Genomic DNA, 20,747 nt, shown 5'->3' with positions numbered 1-20,747 from the left:
AAGATTTATTTGAATACTCTAGACAACTAGAGTTAGTAGAAAAAGAAGAGTTCTACTGTGAAGATAACATTCTTGGTAAATTTCTAACATCTAACTTTCTAACCTCGCAACTTGAATTTTTATCTAGTTTATTCTAGGAGAATACTGCATTGCTAGTACCTCTGGCTCTTTTGAAACAAGAACTAGATTGTTGAATAGCCAGTTATTACTGGCTATTATCATAACTAAAACTGGTAAACTATGAGGAAAATTTAAAATGCCTAGTAAGAGGTAGTACACAAAAAAGACTTGAAACTTCTAAAATTTTTGTTCTGATTTGGAAGCAGCCTTGTGAGAATGTAGTACTGTCATTTTCTAGTGTGTTCTGTTAATTAAAATTCAGGAAGCATTTCCCTGTTCCCTGGCTTAACTGAAGTTTTTGCTGTGCTTTTGTTCTGTATCTGAATAGATGTTGCTGAAAGCCAAAGTGTAAGGGAGAACTTTCCAAAGACGGCATGACTCACTGAACGGTGAGAATATCACAAAGTGTCCGGGCTGCTGTGTTCACAAGACTGCTTTAAACTGACAGTTAACTTTTCAGTTGAAGGTAAGCATGAAGGTTTTTAATTGTTGAAAAATCTCATATAAGATACTCCTCGAGGTATTTGAACAGACTGGAAAGCAGTGAGATGAACAAAAAAGGGCTAAGTGAACAAGAGAAATGGTTGGTACTGGGTAAATTAGAAACAGTTTGCTGTAGCTGAGTTCTTTTTGAGTATATGAGTTTGCTGGACTCACAGTGAAGTCTGTCATTTTAGATACCTGCTAGGAGGTGTGAAAATCAAGTGGAAGTACATACCTAAACGTGTCTAAATACCCTTTCTGTCCTGGACAGGAAGACATTCTTACCAACACATTTATCTAAATGTTCAACGAATGGACTTCTGCTGTCAGTCACATTTGGTGCCTCCTCCCGTGAAGAATAAAGCCCAGATCCTTAAGACTCAGTTCTCCAAAATGTAAAAAAAAAAAAAAAAAAAAATGGAAAAAGAAAAAAGCTTTGGTTATAGAGTTAACTAAACACCTGTAGAAATAGTTCTTAGATATTGAAATAAAAGTATGTTGAGGTATCATAGACATACAAACTTGCATTTTCTTGATATTTATGCAGTATTGTTAGGAACTGTGGCTATATTATTTACTGTATGCAAGCAAGTTGTTAGGATGCTTACATGTTTTGAAATGTATATACAGCTCATTACTAAGTATTGCTTTTATTTATTTTATCTTAAATAGACAAAAGTCTAGCTGACCTCTGATCTGAGTATGTGAAGGAACTAAATTATGTTAGTAGTTTTCATCATTTGCATTTCCATTATTATTATTTAATTGCCTTTGTGAAGTGATATGACCAGGGAAGAAGGTTACAGAGAAGAATTTAGCTATGACAGGATGCCAACTTTGGAGCGGGGGAAGCAAGAGAATGGAAATTATATACCAGATATCAAATCCAGTGACCTTCAGCTATCAAAGAGGCTGCATCCTTGCTTTAGTTACAGAACATGGATCTTTTCTTTGCTGATGGGAGTAAGTACTTTAAATGACACACAGTTTAAAAATGTAGCTGGGATCTCACTGTCCAGTAATCTTTCCTTTTTGTCAGCATTTGGGGACTCAGAATTTAGTCACTGGTAGTATTGACTATAAATATTTGTACAAAAAGTTACACATTTAGTATGTAACAATTGACTAATAGTGTTCTTTTAATAATTCTCCACTAATCAAAGGTGCTATATGAAGGCTAATTTTTGTCTTTAATATTAATCATATAGCAGAAACAGAGAATAAGTGTGGTAGTGGTAAATATCAATCTATATGTATGTATTAGCAGTGCCTTTTGGTAAAGGATGTAAAGTATCCTGACCATATGCCTTCTTGTAACATATTTTAAACTGCTGAAATTATTTTACTTGCCATGATAGCATTTTGGCATTAAAAACGTATATGGTACTTAACTGCCACGTTTTTCTTTCAGGGTTCAATAGTCATGTAGTTACTTGGTAGGATCTTCATGAAATGAGGTGTATACTTGTATTTCTTCCACGAATGTCAAATTTTGTGTCACTGGTAGGATCACAGGACACTGATCTTGTACGTGCATCATAAACTTCTTCATGTTCTGAGCCAAGTTAATTAAAGTTCATTATCACAATTAGAATTTGATCTTTTCTTTTTCTGTCAGCTCCTGTGTTTTGAAAAGTAAATTATATTAAGAGCTAAAAATGTTTCACTGTTAATACAGTGTACAGTGAATAAAACCATTCCCTTGTTTCGTGGAAACAGCTGAACATTTTTTTCCATTCTGACAATCTGCAAAACTTGGATTTCCTTTCAGATGTACTGTTTTATAGAAAGAGAGCAAAAGAAGAGCTGGCTTTCTTTGCATTAAATTTTCACAAACTTAATTGTCAAAAAGGACAACTGTCTTTAATTAAGTTTTTCCTTTTTACTGAGTTCTTGTGAATGATTTGAGATAGTAATTCTAATGGTTATTTGCTGAAGTCATATTATCAAGAAGCATGATTTTTATGGATAAATGAAAATGCAATTTTATTGAACTAATCCAACAGATTCCAATTAGATTTTTCTCCCAAATATTGTAGTGGTTAATCTCTTTCGAATTCTTGTGAAAGACAGTGTCCTGAAACAAAACTCTGTGCTGAGCAACAAAAGTCATGGTGAACAGAGCCTTCTACTTCACGGAGCAGATGCAAACCATAGGGTGACATCAAAGGGGCTGCTAGCATGGGCTGTTCTTGTGCGGGAACAATTCAATATGCTTCAAGCACAGTTTCAAGTTGTGTTCTATAAATACTGTTGTTCTAGTCTGCCAGGATCCTCTGTGTTTGTGTGTTTGTGTACACACACGCATGTTATCCTTGTTTTCTGTCATTTTCTGACAAGGACTTTCTAAAGACCTTCATAATTTTGTAACATGAAAAAAATGCCAAAACAAAGAGCCATTCTGTCTCATCTTCCCCAGCCCCTTCAAAGAAATGCCTACTCAGAGGAATGACAAGCAAAAAGAAAACGTGTTAGTAGAATAACAATTTATTTCTGAGACTGTAACTCTGAAAATTATGAAGTAAACAGAATAGTCAGCAAGGGAACAGGAGGAGTTGAACATTTATGGGTGTGCCACTGGGCCAAAGCAGGAAAGCGTTTGGATGGAGGCAGGAATACAGGTGGAGGAATCTTCATCAGTGGGTCCTAATTTTTGTTGCTGTGCTCTGATCGGTAATTGCCCAGCTGCCCATATGCATAAGGAATGTTGGTGGAGACAAGCAGGGAATGCAAAGTACAGGCTTAGTTGAGGTTTCTGAAACATTCTTACCACTGAACCTTTTGAAGCTTTTATTAGGTATTTGCCAAGTGAGAGCACAGTGCTTGATTCAGGCATGATTATATTGTACAGAATTAAGTCCTGGTAACCAGCAAAACATGTTTAGAACTCAGCATGTTTTGCTATTTTTCTTCAAAATATTCACACAAAGACTGCGTTATTGAATATTCATCAGAAGCTTGATTTGGAAGGAATTACTGATTTCTATCTGACTAGTTGCTTTCTTAAAAATAGTTTTATTAATTTATATTACTTGTTGCTTTGCAGACTTGCCTCCTTATTACTTCTGGATTTTCACTATATCTGGGAAATATTTTTCCATCTGAAATGGATTATTTACGTTGTGCAGCAGGTTCAGTAAGCATTCTTATTAATTTGCTGTGGCCGTTTGACAGTTAGGTGCAAGACTAATGCTTTACTTTGAACAAAGTCCCATGACTTGGTCTGTGAATGAGTTGTCATTTATGTTTCTGCTAAAGATGTTAGAATAAAGTTGAAGCAGTTTTTGAAGTTAATGTCTTCACTTATGTATTGTCTGCAACATTTGTGTTAGATACTGAGATGTCTCTTCTTCTGCATCAAATCTTGTCTCTGGAAATTCTCAATAAATATAAAGTTCAGAAAGTTCCAGTAGATGCAAATTATCTCATTGGGTTTGAATGGCTTGCTGTGGATAAAGGTGTGTATGTTTGGGTGTCTGTATATGAGCAAAGTGTTCCAGCTCCTACTACAGATGATGGAGTCAGTATAGTTGGAAGAGCCTGGAGAGCTCTATAGCCAACTGACCACTAATTGTCTAGTTTAGCATGAGCTGAATTGCTCTCTAGACATTTTTAACCATCTTGAGTAGTAGTAGAATTTGATTGCCTAAACATAGTCACGTAGTGTTCTAGAGATGTAAAATGATACCGTAAAAGATAACCAGGGCATAAAAAGATGTTTTAATTATGTTAAATACCGGTCATTTAGGTGTTAAGGGAGACCTGCCACGAATTTAAAATGCTGATATTAATCTAGTTATAGTGGTTCCATTGTGAAGCCATCAGTGTTCAAATGTGTGAAAAGATAATTAGTGAAGAAATGAGGACTTGTTACGTATTCATTATTTAACATGGAAACATTCTTAATAATCTTAGTTGAGTGTGTTTTTTATTTTGCTTATTAGTATGTCGTAACATGTATTTGTGTAAAATAGAGTTGGATCTGTAATGGTACCATATCTGCTGTGAGGAGCAGCTAAGGGATAGAGAAATGATTTTGTGAAACTTTCCACTTACGCTTGATTTTTCCATTTAGCTCTGCCCTTAAGTGTAGAAACACAGTTCCCAGTGAACACAGTGCAGATCCCAGGCATAGTTCTTAAAGCGTAATTTGACTCAACAGATCAGTTTTCACGAAGTTCTTCAGAACTCTGAGACTGGCCAAATTTTAGCTTACACAACCATGATTTTGTCTGTTCAAAAGAATGTGGAGGCCCGGTTTGGGAGCAGCAGAGTTTTTCTTTTACTGCTCAAGGATCTTCAGTCTTCTAGAGTTAATTTAAACTAACAAAGGCGTGAAATGCATCATGAAAGGCTTTCTTTCTTTCCTTTACTTGTAACGTTGTGCTGGGTATCTACTCAAAACTGAAGGATATGGAAAGCATATTTAAGCCTCTTGTACTACTCGGATACCAATTGTAATTAATGAGCTGAGGCAAAAGTGACAGGCTTTCCTTAGAGTTTCTGATCTTCTGTTTATCTAAGTGAGTGGAAATATGAATTCAGACCAAATAAAGTACTTGCATAGAATATATATAAAATTTTTTGTGCAGAATATCCCACTAGTCTTCTCTTCAATTTTCCCAGTGTATTCCTTCAGCAGTTGTGAGCTTTGCTATAGCAAGAAATAAGATCAATGTGGTGAGTATAAGCTTTATTTTGGCAATTACACTTTTTTTTTCCTCCTGTGGTTAAAATGTGAAAGAAACCAATTCTGAACATGTTTTTCAGATACCCAGTTTTCAGATTCTGTTTGTCTCTACATTTGCTGTTACAACAACGTGTTTAATTTGGTTTGGATGCAAACTTGTCCTCAATCCATCAGCTATAAATGTAAGTTAATAAACCAGTAACTAATTAATGCTACATTTATCTTGGTTAAAAAAAAAAGGGGTGGGAGTGGAAATGAGGTGGGTGGAGATTAGAGTTCACAGTTGGGTTGTCAATACCCAAGTATTCCTACTTAGTCTGTGAGGAGAGATCATCTAACAGTAACTTTACTTTTCTGAGTAAGACAAGACTGGAAAATTGACATCAGAGCTGAAAACTTACATGGCTAAAAGATGCACCGTATAGGTAACTTTGAGGAGGTTAGTATGGAAATGACCTTCCTGTCTTCTTGTATTCAAAGTTCAAAACCATGAATTAGATCTTCAAATGTGCTCCAGTTTGATCAACTTGTTTTTCTGTTGACCGTAGCAAGTTTTCTTGTTGAAAGAACAGGGTCAGAAGAGAAAACTGAAAATTAATTAGTAGCTTATCTGTAGATCTGCCAGTTTTTAGGGCTGAATTGTGCTGAAGTGAGGAGGTGTCCCAAACAGTGCTACTTCTAGGACATTTCATCAGCAAATTAAGTACAATCCTTTCCTGGATCTTCTTTAATGCGTAGATTTGCTTGTGAGTCCACCAGGAAAGAAACTATTGATGAACATTTTTCTTGTATGTCATCAACAAAGAGAATGTAGCAGTTAGGTCATTTGAAGCACACATACTTCATGCTGGGAAAAGTTCACGGTGTTTGAGTCACAGCCTTTGAACATCTGCCTTTGGTAGTCTGAGCCAAACAGTTAAACTCTAGGGTGGTTTCAGGACTACGGTACAATGTTCTGAGACTTCTATACTACGTAAGAGTGTTACTTGTATGAGTAAATAACATAGCAATAGGTATTAACATTAACGGGTGAATAGTCACAATTGACTGTCACAGGACAGCAGTACTCAGTACAACTACGTCATACATTTCGTATGAAGGTTAATGACTGCTGTCGTGTGCAACTGTCCAGTTCTTCTCCCATTATCGTATCAGCTGCTGTGGTTCTAAGAGCTCGGCAGTAATAATGGCTCCCTAATAATAATGTATTGGATAATAATGTAATGGATCTGAATTAGTGTTAGTAACAAAAGACTTTTCTGATATAAAAATAGTGCAGAGAGGGAGTTTGCTTTGGAGTTATCTGTGCTATTATAATAACATCTGGTTAGCTCCAGATATCCCAGATGTTGAACTTTTAAATTAACTGTGTTTACTTCCCCTTAGAATGTGCAGTATATTTGGCAAATACTTACAAACCTGCTTTTTAAAATTAGATAACTCAGTTCAGCCTCACATTTCTATACACCTGGACTGATTTTCAGAGAGATGGAATACTGCAGTCAGTTGTAGCTGTGGAGATTTAGCACTCTGGACAGTCAGATCATTCAAGCAGTACTCGCTTTAGATGTGGGCAGTTTTGCCCTGTGTTTGATGGGACAACGTCATGGCCCCCTGAGTTCTGTGTGTATCTCAGGAGAGTTTACACCAGTCAATAAGCAGCCTTTGCTAGCTTTCTGCTAGTGCAGCAGTTCCTTCATGCATTTGCCCCCTCAAGTGTCTTGGGTTGTTGGGGCCGAATAAATTATATGTGAGACAAGGGGGTGCTGCCTTGAACCTTTTCCCTTCCTTTCTTGGTAGAGAATACAAATACTAGGAACTAGTCCAAGCATTCTGAGAGAAAACAGCAGAGAAGCGTGACTGGAGGTTACCAGAGCCTTTGCATTCCTTTCCACTGGTAGGCAGGATCACAGCACTATCGGGACAGTGGAGTGCTATGTCTGTCCAGGAAAGGTGGGCCCAAGGGACTCGTTTAGTCACCACAATAGTTATTTTGTAGTGAGTCCAAGTGTGTTTGTGCTCTTGAGAAGCTTTGAGCTGGCCCTGTTTGTAAGAGCTTAAATGTAGTTGCATACTCTTGAAGTGAGTTGGTTTTAGATTACATAAAATTTTGCATTTTCTATTATTAAGTATTAACAGCTTCGGTATTTTCGAGGCCAATCAAACCATTTGAAAAGAGAGATTGTTTTAGACTGGAAAAGTACAAGTGACAAACAAATTTATAACAAGACAAATTATCTCTTTGCCAAATGTTAGTTATCTACAATAATACACACAAGACATCTTTGGTTATGTAGTTTTAATTCTTTTCACTTTCCTGTTGCATGTCCATACTACGTTGCTGATCACAGAAAAAAATAAGTCAGGGTAACTGTGTGTGCAAAGCTGGTTCTGAAGCTTTTTCAAACCTTTCTGTTTTAAGAGTTGTTCATGATCCTGACTTGCTCTCCTCTTTGAAAGGTTTTTGTTCCAGCAAGACAGTCTCTGTGTTTGGCAGCTCACTGCCAGCTGTTTTCTTGTTACCCATGTGGTACAAAGAATATGTAGAATACCGTCTCTAACTGTTCTTTCATCATCCTATTTATTTTCCCTCCCCATGTGAAACTGCACAGGAACATAATACTGGGTCTCATGTGAAATCACTGCCAGTAGTTTAAAAGCCGTAAGACTTGTAAGAAGGATAACTTTATCCAATTAAGACAATTGACATTTAACACCCTCCTCTGCTTTATAAAGGACCTGGGCAATTCATTAGAGTTACTTGTGTTGATGGATAACTCTACAGAACTACTTTAGATGGATAAATGGAATGCAAGACACAAGCCGCGTCCTAGACTGTGACTGTGTGACATCGCTCCAGAAGGGTGCAGTTCTGCAGTTAGCATACTATCGACATGAAGGATGTGATGTGTAAAAGATGTGAAGTGCCACTGCTGCTGCTCTGTTCCTTCCCAGCTCTCAGCGTAAAGCCTCATGGACAAAAATGAGTGAAACTTCATGCATGCTGGCCTGTGCAACTGAAGGACTTCAGAGCTGGAACAGGATTCAAATTAACTCCAAATCGAGTACATACATTTCTTGACTCCTTGTGAGTTGAGTGCCTGTACCTCCATTATAGTTGGGATGATCCGGTGACTGATACCCTGCAATACAATCTTGTTCGCCTTGGTGTAAATGGCCAAGGCAGGATTCTGTGGCCTGAACTTACACATTTTAAAAGTGCTGTGAGGTTTTCTGCTGGACTGCTGCTTCTACTCTGGATGGATGAATCTCCTGTCAGTCCTGTGTCATACATCCCATTCAAGCAGACACATCCAGTATGCTTGAGTATTTCAAATGGCACTAGCAGCCAGTGTAATTGAACCCCACCTCTGGCGACTGGTTGGTCCAAAAGCTTTTGGGGTTCCCTCTCTTGTCTCAGGAGACCCTCTCAGGTCTCTGCTGACAGAGGTGGAAGCGTAGGCAGTGTAGGTGCACATGGATACTGGAGAGTGAGTGCTTGATTTGGTTGCCCCACTGTGAGTGTGTATTTCCATTAGGTATGTGCTGGCTTGTCCTTCCTTGCTGCAGCTGCTGGTCCAAGAGCACATCAGTCTCCTTTAGGTCCTCTGTCATTATTTGTCAGATCTGTGCATATGTCTTGAAACATCTGTAGGATATCTTCAGTCATGTTAAGTCGTGTTGCATTTAAGCAACTATATCGAACTTCAAATTATTTCCTCTTGAAATTACTTAAACTCTTTCATACAGTTTCAGTGAACAACATTTTTAATACCTGGTACAGGTTCAGAGCAAAACGGATTAATGTTATGCTAATCTGCTACTTTCTACTAAATTGCACTTGCATGTTCCGTAATCATGGAAGAGGATTAGGGACTCAGCGTACTTGTTTCTTGGCATCTGGTGATAGATTTTATGTACAGTGGTAGTTGTAGAGAGAATTTTCTTTAGTGCGTAGATATCTAACGTTGAATTGCCCATTGTTACAGATGGTATACAAAGGTACTTCTAGCTTTAGCTATATTTCTTTTTAAAAAATAAAAAACACAAAACCACCTTAAACTCCAAAACTGGAGATGAGATATTTTTACTTTGTTCTAGGGGTATTGAACTCATTTAATAAGTGGAAGGCTCTGTCTGATATTCTAGAGATGCCATGTCAGAAAAAACATGCTGGAAAGATAAAAGCTAAATTAAAAAGTCTTTTTTATTTAGTGTTACTTTTTCATTTTCTGTTATTTACTACTTATACCTAGCACTAAATGAGCGAATCCGTCAAGTGCTTCTGGACTCAATCTTGTACGTTTGCTTGGCCCTGCACTATATAGTGTGGCCTTGCCAGCCCGTGTCAGTGCCTGCCCTATGTACCAAAGCATGTCCAAATCACGGTGTTTTACAGGCTGGATTTTATTGTTCTGTGGGCCACATGTTTGACACCTCTTCTTTTGCCAAATAATGTCTTTCTTCATCATGCTAGCACTTTCCCTAGAAGTTTACCACTATGACATCTACCGCTGTTTGTGGCTCTGGTACAACTTTTCGGTCTGTCATGTACTGCAAGGCGCATAGTTTCAATTCTCATTTCCTAAGAAGGATGAATTTCATTGCCCAAAAAAGCCTTTCAAATCTGTCACTTATGAGCCTTTTCAGAAAATACGAGCTGCAAGATACGTGTCAGAGAAAAACAGGTTTGATCATATACAAAGCAGTTCTGACGTGAGGGAACAATATGATTCTCTTCTAAGTTATTGAATAATGGTTTGCTATAACTGGATAGGTTCTGGATGGAGTCAGCTTATCCCTAAACTTTTGGTACTTTGCCTGATGGCCTGACCTAACCACCAAATGTCTTTTTGGACTACCAGTGGAAAAACATGATGCTTTTGAAGACATGAGAGGGAGACCCAGTCTGCCTAACTTTCATGCCTCTAGAAAATGATCTAGCCCACGTAGAGTAGGTATCTACCTCTTTGCATGAGATGGTAAGGAACTGAAAAGTTAAGTATTACCTTCAGCTGTTTGTCTCTTGAAGATAAGCAAATGGCAGGAGCAATGGCAGAATCCATGTTTTTGCACAATAATGTAGTCTGTTAGACCTGCAAGAGTTATGAAACCATGAAGAGTGTTCATTAATGCTCTGCTAGCACTAGGTAGAACACAGAGCTAGAATTCTTGGCCTGATTCTTTGGATTGTGTTTTCATTCAGCATTAGAGGTTGTATCACAACATGTGGATTGCAGCATAGGAGTTGGGAGACTGGGGCCCTCCTTCCCCACAGCCCCTGCAGTGGATTGCCTTAGCCCCTGGGCTAGTCAAACTTGCTCTTGTTTGTCCTCTTTCTTGTTCTCGTGAATCTCCTATGATTTTCTGCACTGTTCTGGTTTCACGTGGAAGGTCCTGCAAAATGCAAGCATATCCAGCAATCACCTCCTTGTCACTAAGTGCTCTTCTGGAAGACAGTGATAAAATCTTCAGGCAGAATATTTCCATAAATGAAATAAATGTTTGTTTCTTAGGTTAGGCATTCTGACTATTATGTAGACAGCCAAGGGTTGTACTAGAAATCCATCAAGAACCAAGGAACTGATTAACAAGGTATCTAATTAACAGATATGTCTAAATGCCACAGAAAATAGACAACCTGCTGGATCCTCCCCCCTCCTTTATTTTTAATATGGAAAATGTAACTCATTTGTGTTTGCAATTTTACTGACAGATAAATTTCAACTTGATTCTACTTATTCTGCTGGAAATCTTCATGGCAACTACTGTGATCATTTCAGCTAGATCTACTGAAGACTGCTGTACGAGAAAGAAAGTAGGTACCCTTAAGGAATAAAATTGGCTTTTTTTATGTTAAATATTTGATTTTTTCTTTATTACATACATCGACAAGTGACTGATGACTCCAGTATATTCATATTACATGGTAAAACTAGGTTTGAACAGTAAATAAAAGTACCATACTAAACAGTAATAACCTCTTCTATCTTTAAGAGTGCAGTGGGTCCTCTGCAAAATGACCTGCTGCAATTATACAGCACAGGGTTGTTTGCTTATCTTACCAACAGGCATGGCAAATGTTCTACATTTGGTTCGTACGGCAAGACTTGGTGATGTATGAAACGTTAGAATACCGTGACTTGTGTGTATGCAAGCAATGCCTTTTTGAACCCTGAGGCGGAGAATGTATTTGTCATGTATGCCAGTTCCCTGGTGTCTGGACAGTGCCTCAGGATTTGGGGCTATAGGTAAAATATTCTTTAGTTGGAAGTACTCTCCCAAATCCCACCTTCATTTTTCTACAACAGGACTAATGAAGCAAACGTGCTGTGCCATTTTGTGTTCTAGTGGAAATACTGCTTGCTAGATAAAGTCACGTACCATACTGTCCTCCTTCATTTACTGTTTATCTACATCAGTAAAATCTGAAGGCTCAGGAGGAAGGTGTGTATTTTGAAGGTGGAAAGGGGGATGACCATACTTCACTGTTGAACAGTAGTTGTATAAAAGCTAATCTGGGAGTACCTCATTTGTTCTTAATGTAATTGATGTGGTTGGACACTGGCGAACATTGTGATGTGTCGCTATCCACTTTGATGGACCAAGCAGACATTGCATGCTACTATTAGGATCTGTAACAGGTTGTACCAGATATTATAAAGAAATATATTGCTTTGTGTAACTTTTGATCATGATTTTTTTATTCCCCTCTAGAATACTGCATATGACAGTCCCATTGTTTTGAGCAATGTCAGCTTTCCTACTCGAGTTCTGAAGTCGTACTCAGTAAGAAAAGCATTGTTTTATTTCATTAAATCATTTTTTTTCTTTCACCTTTCTAAGTGCTAACCTTCTTTAAAGCCAGGAAGAGATCAGTGTAGGTAAGAGCTGAAAGAGTAAAGACAGAAATGAGATACATCTTAAAATGTTTCCTGTTAGAATATTGCAAGATAAATGATAACTACCATGTGTAATGGGATGGAGACTACTGAATGGCTTAAGTATAAATAGTGTAAACTGAACTGTTGTTCAGTGGAGCTAATAAATGAGAACATAAATATGTATGATGAAGCTGATCTTGTTTTCACCTAAGCCAGCTGGAGTTTTGCCATATTTTAGATCTGAAAAACATTAATTTCATGCATCGCTAATAGCATAAATGCATTTTTTTTTTCCTTCCAATGAGATTCTTTCTATATGTAAATAGGAAATTCGGTGTTCAAAAGCACTGTTAATGATTTGTGTGCTCTTGTTTGTTTTAGGTAATTGAGGTGATTATTGGAATATCATCAGTATTTGGTGGAATAATTGCTTTGAATATGGATGTTCTAGTCTCAGGTCCATATCTTTCAGTAACGTTCTTTTGGATCTTAGTGGCTGTAAGTAGTGCAGAATGAAGGTACTCTTCTAAAACAATGTCTTTGGGTTCTTTTTTCGTTTTTCCTAATATTTTTTTTTTTCCCCATTTTTCCTCTCCCTGCTGGAATATTTATTCGGCCCTAATACTAACTGGCAATTGCTGCTTAGCAGAAAAATTAACACTTCAGTATACTTAATATCTATGTGCAATATGCTTGTTCTACTTTGGTTTACAATACTTCAGAGGTTATAAAATCTTCTGATACATTTTGAGTCCTCAGTTCAGTAAAATGGAAATGAGTAATAGAACAAGTGTTTTAGAAGTAAAGTGTTTTGTCAAATAATTCCTAAGTTTTAGAATATTTCAAGATGAAAAATAAATTGTTATGTTTCAACATGGCAGAATCTTTAGAATATCATCTTTAGCCTGTCAGCCTTAACTGTCTTAAAAGCCCGAGGCTGTGATTGGTAACTGTTGACACTAATAACAGCCTGTACCTAGGAGCAGTGGATTCATAAAGGATGCTGTGCTACCCAGCTTGCCACAAATTGAACCAGCTGAGAAAAAAGACAATGTTAGGTTTATATATGGCTCCTATGTCTGGAAAATTCCTCACTGTGAAGTGAAAAAGATCATAAACACGTTTTTCAGCATTCAGAATTCACAAAGTTTAGTAGGGTTCATTAGTTTTTTATGTAAAAGTGGCAAATTTCAAAGAAGATTGTGTTTCAGTATGTGTAAGTTTAATACGTGATACTCTTTAAATGCAAGTTACATAATAAGTCTGTACAGTTTTACCCCTTCAAGAAACTTAAGATGTGGTCTGCGACTAGTGGGAATCACTGTAACTCAATTCTAATTTTTGTAATTTTCAAGTAGGTAAATACTTATTTTTTTGTTTAGTGCTTTCCAAGTGCTATTGCAAGTCATGTAGCTGCTGAATATCCAAGTAAATGTCTGGTAAGTATGTGAAATTCTTGCACTTTGTCGTTAGAGTAGAATAATGCTATGAAAGCCTGCCTGTGATAGAGGGCACTACTCATATTTGCTCATTTGGGTTCAGTTACTTCTGGAAAGTGTGTCAGAAATACATAGCATGAGTGTAAGCTGGTATTCCTGAAAATAAATCCAGTAGGTCTTTTGGAAACTAAATTCCATCAATTCTAGAAAATAATTCAAAGAACAGTTGTTTTTTTTTCTTTTTTTACTGGTTCTTTGGGAATGGATATTACTACAGGAAAATGACACACCTCATGTGGTGTGCCTAGAACTGCTTTCATGCTCCTGAGCTGAGATGGTTTCCCTTTTTTTGTTCTCATTTCGTTATGAGCTGTGGTTTTGAACAAAGAAAATTAGATGTGTGGGCTGCACTGGACCTAGAACCTATTTTAAACAAAATCCTCATCTGCACAACTAACAAAAAGAACTAAGAATATTCAGGAGAGTGCATTTATTCCTTGGCTGTCTCAAGTGTATAGATAGGGCTCCTTAAAACATCTGTTCTAAGTTATAGTCATATACTCATATATTTAAGTCAGTAATGATGCGCGGTCACATCCACAGGGATGATATTTGAATGAGAATTCGACTGCTATTGTATGGTAGTAAATTTGCTGCAAAGCGCTCAAATTTACGTGCATAGTTATTTTAGGTTGTAAGTCTGCAATATCTGCTGTTAGTTTGTATGAAATAGTGAGAATTAAAGATTAAATGATGCGTTTATACTGGATCTCTGAATTGGGTATTGCTCCCTCTATCTCCACATGGAAGTTAGTTTTAAAGTTAAACAAAAGCCCCATCATCCCTATTAAATGGAAGATGAATTACAAAACAGTGTTTTGGCTAGGAAATTAATTTATTCAAAGCTTAGTTCTGTATCTCCATGCAGTGTGGATGACAATATTTTTCTCATGTGTAATCTAATACACTTTTTACACACTTTTGTTATGTTTGCCCCAAGGACATAAAGCTCACCAACCAAAGTATTGCCTTGGTTTTTTTCCTTTTTTAACATTTATTATTGTATTTTTTAGGTTGAGGTCCTGATTGCCATTAGCAGTGTTACCTCTCCATTGTTGTTCACCGCTTCTGCATACTTATCCTTCAGTATCATGCAAGTTGTTGACATCTTTAAAAGTTATCCACCCGCTGTTAAAGTATGTACGTTTATGCAATTGAAAAATCAACATCTGTCTATTACAGTAGCAACACAAGAATGATTTAGACAATATAAGAAGACAAGATACTGCATCATAAAGACTGAATAAAATGTTACAGAAACTATTCAAAAACTCTTATTTAACTAATGATATAATTTTAGGTGTGTTAAATCTGCTGCTACCCTGCAATTTTAGTTAAAAAAAGGAAGGGGGGCATGTTACCCTGAGGAATCAATAAAAGTAATAGTAGTTATGCTGGACCTCCTAGAGGTTTTTATAAATTTGTAGTATATAAATTAAAGATACTAGGTTTGCTTGAAGAATACATTTTTCTGTTTCTTAGGATGTCCACCAGCAGTTGGGATTGTAAGCTTGTACCTGGATTCATTCAAAGCCTGGATTAGGGCAAAGAAGAAAAAAAGTTCGCAAATCTGAGAGCATTTCAATATGAAATGTTACCAGTGCATTGCTGAAGGGCTTTCTAGGGCTTTACCATCAAAGAATTCAGCAATCCATGATGATGTTCAAATAACCATTTCTGGGAGTGTAATAGTATCTATAGAGTCTTGACTCTTAGTACCCACTAGTCCTTAAATAGTCTTGTAATTTTGGAAGAAGAGAGGGAAAATATTTATTAAATGGAGATCTTGGGGACTGGAAAGTTAGCTTTTGAGTATGTGATCCTGATCTGATACTAGAGAAGCATAGTTTCTTGTTGGACCTCCTGAAGTGGCCATGGCTTACGTGTTGTCTTTAAGCAGCCTCACCTGTTGCACGTGTTGGAGGCAGAAGACTGACTAGACAGTTGATGTGACCCTGCAGAGCATTTCTTACATTCTCATGCTACTTTGTGTTGGAATGCAGCAAGATTGGGCTGCTCTGAAAAGGAGGGTGAACAGTGGAGTGGAAGGTGACAGCAAGGCAGACAAGGACAGTGATTTCATTGGCAATGAGTGCTGTCCTACAGTACTGCAAAAAAGTAAAACAAGGCAAGTCCAGCCATGGTAACCAGGTTCAGCCAATGGTTCAGTGGTTGCCAGACAATTCCATAGTAGCAAAGCATATCCAAGGTCAGCCAGGATTCAGGTCAGCAGGGCAAGGTCAGAGCCAGCAAGGCACAGGGCCAGGCCCAGCCATAGCTGTGATGTTGCTCAGGTCAGAACCAGCAGTGAGGCTCTATATTTTAGAGGGAGGTTTATTCAATTCTGTTCCATTTCTAGAGGAAAAGATTATTTGGCAAATTAACATTCTGTTAAAAATTATGGATCTGTTCTACTTTGAGCAAAGTCAGACACTCAGATTTTAATTGAAGCTTCATGCTGAAATAAACGGTAAATTATAATTTGAGTTAGTGAAATCTAAATGCAAATCTCAAGAATATGGGGGTGGGCACAGCAGAAAATATTTTATTCAGGTATCTTACAATATATTCATGTCTCTATTTTCAGCAATCTTATGATGTACTCCTGTTGCTTCTGATGTTGATGCTGCTAATTCAGGCATGCCTTACTATTGGAACTGTAATACAGTGTGTAAATTACAAGACAAAAATGAAACTACATGATTCGTCATGGACAGCATCACAAGTTAAAAAACAGGAGTACAGAACAACAGAGGTGTGTATTTATACCTGTAATAAAATTTAAAAATTACATTTAAAAAGTTTTTTGGTAATGGTTTGTGTTTCTTAATTCAAATCACAATTAAAAGCTGCTCCGTTAAACTGTGAAGTTGTAATGCACTGGTTAATTTTGGAATATTTTGCTGGTTAAATGATAACTGGTTCATGACAAGTGAAATATCTGTAAATCTGTCCTGGTAAGTGAAAAGTTGGAGAACTAAAGCCCCCTTTTGTTCTTGTTTGTTGTGTGGCCTCCCAATCACAGACAAGGTTCATCATTTACCAGGATAAAATGATAGTTCTACTCCACAGGACACAGATCCATAATTGCTGTTTATATGTCAGAATGAAGTTGTAGGAAGGATGACAGGCCTTGCATGACCTTGCACGATAATGAGGCATCCCTCTATTAGAAAAGAATGGATTTAGCCTTTTCAGTGTGAGCAGATGGTTTGGGCTATGGAATGACAGTATTCAATATAGTTGTACTTTTCCAAGGCCTGCTGTGGGGCAGTGAATTTACTAAGCTGAGTTAATTCTCTTAAGTTCCCTAAACTTAAACCTGGAGTGTCGGAACAGCAGTGGGCAAGCTGAGTGAGTGTCTGCCTCTGCTGGATGGTATGAAATAGTATGCAGAGAAGGGTGTCTGGAATCCCAGGTCTCTCCATGTCCTAGTTATGCTACCAAAGCTGGTAATAAAGATCAGAATTTATATTTCTCTCCATTTCCCTCCTGCACTTACAAGTTCAAGCTTTCCTTTCAGATACTGATTGGGCGCATACTTTTTTTTTTATTTTGTTTTTTTTTTTTTTTTTTTTTTTTTTTTTTTTTTTTTTGAGCACGGTGGTACCAGTATTACTGTTGCCACTTCTGATATAGTCATTGAAGGCTAGAGTACCATTCCAGGGACTAGGGGAACCCAGCTTTCTTCGTCTCCTGGCACAGCAATGTAGCCCTTATGCTTTCCTCACCTCTGCTGTACAGAGCAAAGCACTGTATCTTTAAAGGCTATAAGAGTAACTTATGTTAGGTGGATGCTGACAGCATGGGCCAGCACTAGAGATAGAGATTGAGTCCCTGCGTCTAGAAAGAGTATCTGCATTGAAACAGCACTGGATGGGAAGTACTGGGAGTAGGGACTGCAATTCACCCAGTCATTATACAGCTGGTAATGGAATGTGGAAGCTGTGCATTTGTGTCCCCTCAGGATGCTGAGGGCATTCAGAATAGGTTGCCTGTTTTCTGGATCTGTGTCCTGAGAGTTGTGTTCTATATAAAAGGTGATGCACAGCAGCACCTCCACTGCTGCAAGTCACATTTTGGAGCATAGGTCATGGTACGGCTAAATAGGTCTATTCCTGGGATTATTTACTTAAGTATTCCTTGTTTGTGAGTCACTGAGAATTTGGGTTAAATGCTAAGAGAAGCACTTTGTCTAGAAAAGCAACACCCTTTTGCTTACCTTTTAGTATTTAAACACATGAATAATGTTACAGGTGAAGTTGTAGATCTCTTCGACTTCTCAGAAGTCTGTGTTCTTAGTTTGCTTGCGTGTATGTAGATAAATCTTGCTTCAGTTGCACTTAGTGGGGCTACTTCTGGCTTTGGGTTTAAAGATTTAGGTGCTAGGGCTTTCAGTCACATCTGGGCAGAATGGTTTTAAAAAGTAACATGTTTAAAATAGGAATTTGGCTGAGTTTCTTTGACCCAAATGTCTCAAGTATTTTATATAATTTACACTATTATCTTCTAAATGTATACTGTATAATATACAAAACTATACAATTTACAATATTTTCATAGCTCTGATTGCAGCTATTCATGTTTACATTCTTCTAGCTTCTCTCAGATATCTATTTGTTTGAACTTCGGGTTTTAACTAAAGCATTATTTCATGTTTCATTTGTTTGAAATTTGTTTACTTTTAGGTTTCCAATAATACCTTAAAGGATTTTGACAAAGACAAAGCCTGGAAAGCAGTTGTGGTGCAGATGGCTCAGTAGTTTGGATTCTGCAAATGCAGCCAAGACAGTACAATCCCATACAGTAAATCAACTCTTTGATTTAAGGCTTAAAAACTTTTCAGTCTATCCACAGCAATACAGTGACAGCAGTAGGAACAAAGGAATAACGCAGTAAATAGTTTGTCTTTCTAATAATTTTGAAATACGTTGATAATATTTTAACACATCTGTCTTTTCTGTTGGTGTCTGTATTCTAGTATTGCTTTAGAAGATACCTTTAGAAAAAAGGTAGTCATGTGGATTTATGCTGATGGCAAAGTACAGTATGACAACATGTAGTAGGCTTCATATATTTGCAGGAGATTGTTGTAACTGCAGTTATGCAGTCAGTGTAACTGATAAATGCTTTTGTAAAGTTATGAGTACAAGTCATAATTGATATTTTTGCTTATACTTCACTTTTGTAGGAGTTGTAAAGTTGTTTTGCATCTCATTGCTTTTATGTAAATAAAAGTCTTTATTATGTGGAAACTTAAGAATGTGGATTGACATCCTAATTGGAGAGGTGAAAACAATATTCTTTTCCATTGAGCTTCCATTTCTGGGCTGTTAAAGGGGGAAAGGACTTTTTCTGAGTAGCCAGGCCCAAAATCTATTAGCCAAACCAAAAAATCAACAAACAGAAGCAATCAGCATCAGGAGATACTACTAAGAGTTTTTTTCACATACGAAAACGTATTTTTAGTTATATTACTTTTTATTTATTTTCCTCACTATCTTTAACCTTAGAGAACCTAGCTGCCCATAAACAAGGGATATCCCCCGTACAGATTGCCTTTTCCTCCTAGCTGAATTATATGTAAGATTGCCTAGATTTTGAATACTGTAAGAATTTCCATGTTAATAGCCTCTTTGGTGTACAGGGTGTAACTAGCTGCTGACAAGGTGGTGGGTTTTTTATTGTTTTATTGATGTTTTTTGAGAGGTTCTAGGCTTGAAAGTGAATTCTTTTTTAATCTGAAAAAACCCAAATAGTTTGTTCAGAGTGTGCTGCAACTCTTACCTCTTTGCTTTTGGAGAGGGGAGATACGGAAAGGTATATACAGTGTGAAGCCCTTCAGGTATGCTAGCAGGTTTTGTTTTTGTTTTGGGAAAGCTGACAATTATTACGGCGTTTTGGTACATCGAGAATACACTCTGAAGTTTAGAGCAGTGCTTCTTAACAGCACGTATGCAGCAACTTCACTGTTCACCTAGAATAGTCAGTGGTTTTGGTCCAGACTAACACATCAACCAGAGGGCAGAGCTGCTGTTTCTTAAATAGTGCCAGATCGCATGCCTCTGCTGGTGGTTCTCTGCGTGAACATTCTCTCAACAAGGCAGATAAATAATAATCTATCTGCTACAATCTTAAAATTTTTATAAATAGAAAAAGTTAATTTTCAGTTGGATGCTATTTTTTGAAAGTCTCAAAGGAATAGTGACAGTTCTGCCTAAAAATCAACATCCAAACAACTTTCTAAATCTCACAGGTAGATTGAAACTTGGTAAAGACTGTAGATATTGTAGTTCTTCATGAATAGAGATAGAGCCATATGTAGAATAATGTGAATGTATCTTAATGGTTTGCTTTCTTTTATGTGGTAACACACGTGCCTTTGTTTAACTGAATATGCATGTTCAAAAGATCATCTGTATCTTTTTTGTCAAATGATGATTGGCTTTGGTTATCCAGATTGTTAGATATAAGTAGACATTACTTTTATTACTGACCTTGGTTGGAAAATAAGTTAACAGGAAGTTGCACATCTGAAGAAACTTCCCTTCCGCCAAACGCTTGTGCTAACAAGGTGCTGAGGGACTGTAGCTGCCTTTTGAGTCAAGTGGTTTGAGGTGCTCTCCTCCAAACAGTAAGAACCTTTTAAACAGCTATGGATTTTTGTTTTGCTATCAGGAGTGCCTAGGAAGAACCTAATGGCAGGATATAATAGGGCTTATTTATCTTTCTTTTGAGGAATTGAAGTATTTTAATAAGAGGTGAGGAAAATAGCATTCATCAAAAAGAAAGGAGAAAACTACATAGACTGAACAGAATGATGAAGTTAGGATTTGGACTGAACCTGTGTAATGGTTGTGATATGTGACTGTATATGAGGTTTTTTAGTTTTCTTAGATTAACAAGGGTAAGGAATAGGTGGGAATAAAAACAGAGGTCATCATAGATCTAGCAGCCATAGATTCTGCTTTCCAGTGAAGATAAACACCCCTGCCTGGCCACAGCTCCCTTCCTGACCTGTCCAGCACAGTGGGGACTGCACAATCTGCCAAACATTAGGCCTTTTTTCCC

At 37.3% G+C, this 20,747-nt stretch overlaps 1 protein-coding gene across 1 annotated transcript; it reads left to right on the top strand.

The window, feature by feature from the left end:
* The first annotated feature begins 538 nt into the window (after positions 1 to 538).
* On the top strand, positions 539 to 18,933 carry MLC1 (megalencephalic leukoencephalopathy with subcortical cysts 1). Its single transcript, XM_010131003.1, has 12 exons — positions 539 to 586; positions 1,383 to 1,566; positions 3,650 to 3,739; positions 5,230 to 5,283; positions 5,374 to 5,475; positions 11,010 to 11,111; positions 12,011 to 12,082; positions 12,559 to 12,675; positions 13,560 to 13,616; positions 14,690 to 14,812; positions 16,264 to 16,431; positions 18,365 to 18,933. Exons 2-12 carry the CDS (start codon positions 1,387 to 1,389, stop codon positions 18,437 to 18,439), a joined length of 1,140 nt encoding a protein of 379 aa, XP_010129305.1. The 5' UTR covers positions 539 to 586; positions 1,383 to 1,386; the 3' UTR covers positions 18,440 to 18,933.
* Positions 18,934 to 20,747: the final 1,814 nt, after the last annotated feature.

Source organism: Buceros rhinoceros, unplaced genomic scaffold (genome assembly GCF_000710305.1).
Source record: "Buceros rhinoceros silvestris isolate BGI_N320 unplaced genomic scaffold, ASM71030v1 scaffold6462, whole genome shotgun sequence".
Classification (NCBI taxonomy): domain Eukaryota; kingdom Metazoa; phylum Chordata; class Aves; order Bucerotiformes; family Bucerotidae; genus Buceros; species Buceros rhinoceros.
The sequence above is the reverse complement of the archived record's forward strand: the minus strand, read 5'-3'. Positions and strand labels throughout refer to the sequence as shown.

Bases quoted from the DNA above. Each gene is read 5' to 3' on its own strand.
- MLC1 (XM_010131003.1), top strand. From the start codon at position 1,387: ATGACCAGGGAAGAAGGTTACAGAGAAGAATTTAGCTATGACAGGATG. The intron at 12,676-13,559 runs GTAAGTAGTGCA...TTTTTTGTTTAG, and splicing joins TCTTTTGGATCTTAGTGGCT to TGCTTTCCAAGTGCTATTGC. The intron at 16,432-18,364 runs GTGTGTATTTAT...GTTTACTTTTAG, and splicing joins AGGAGTACAGAACAACAGAG to GTTTCCAATAATACCTTAAA.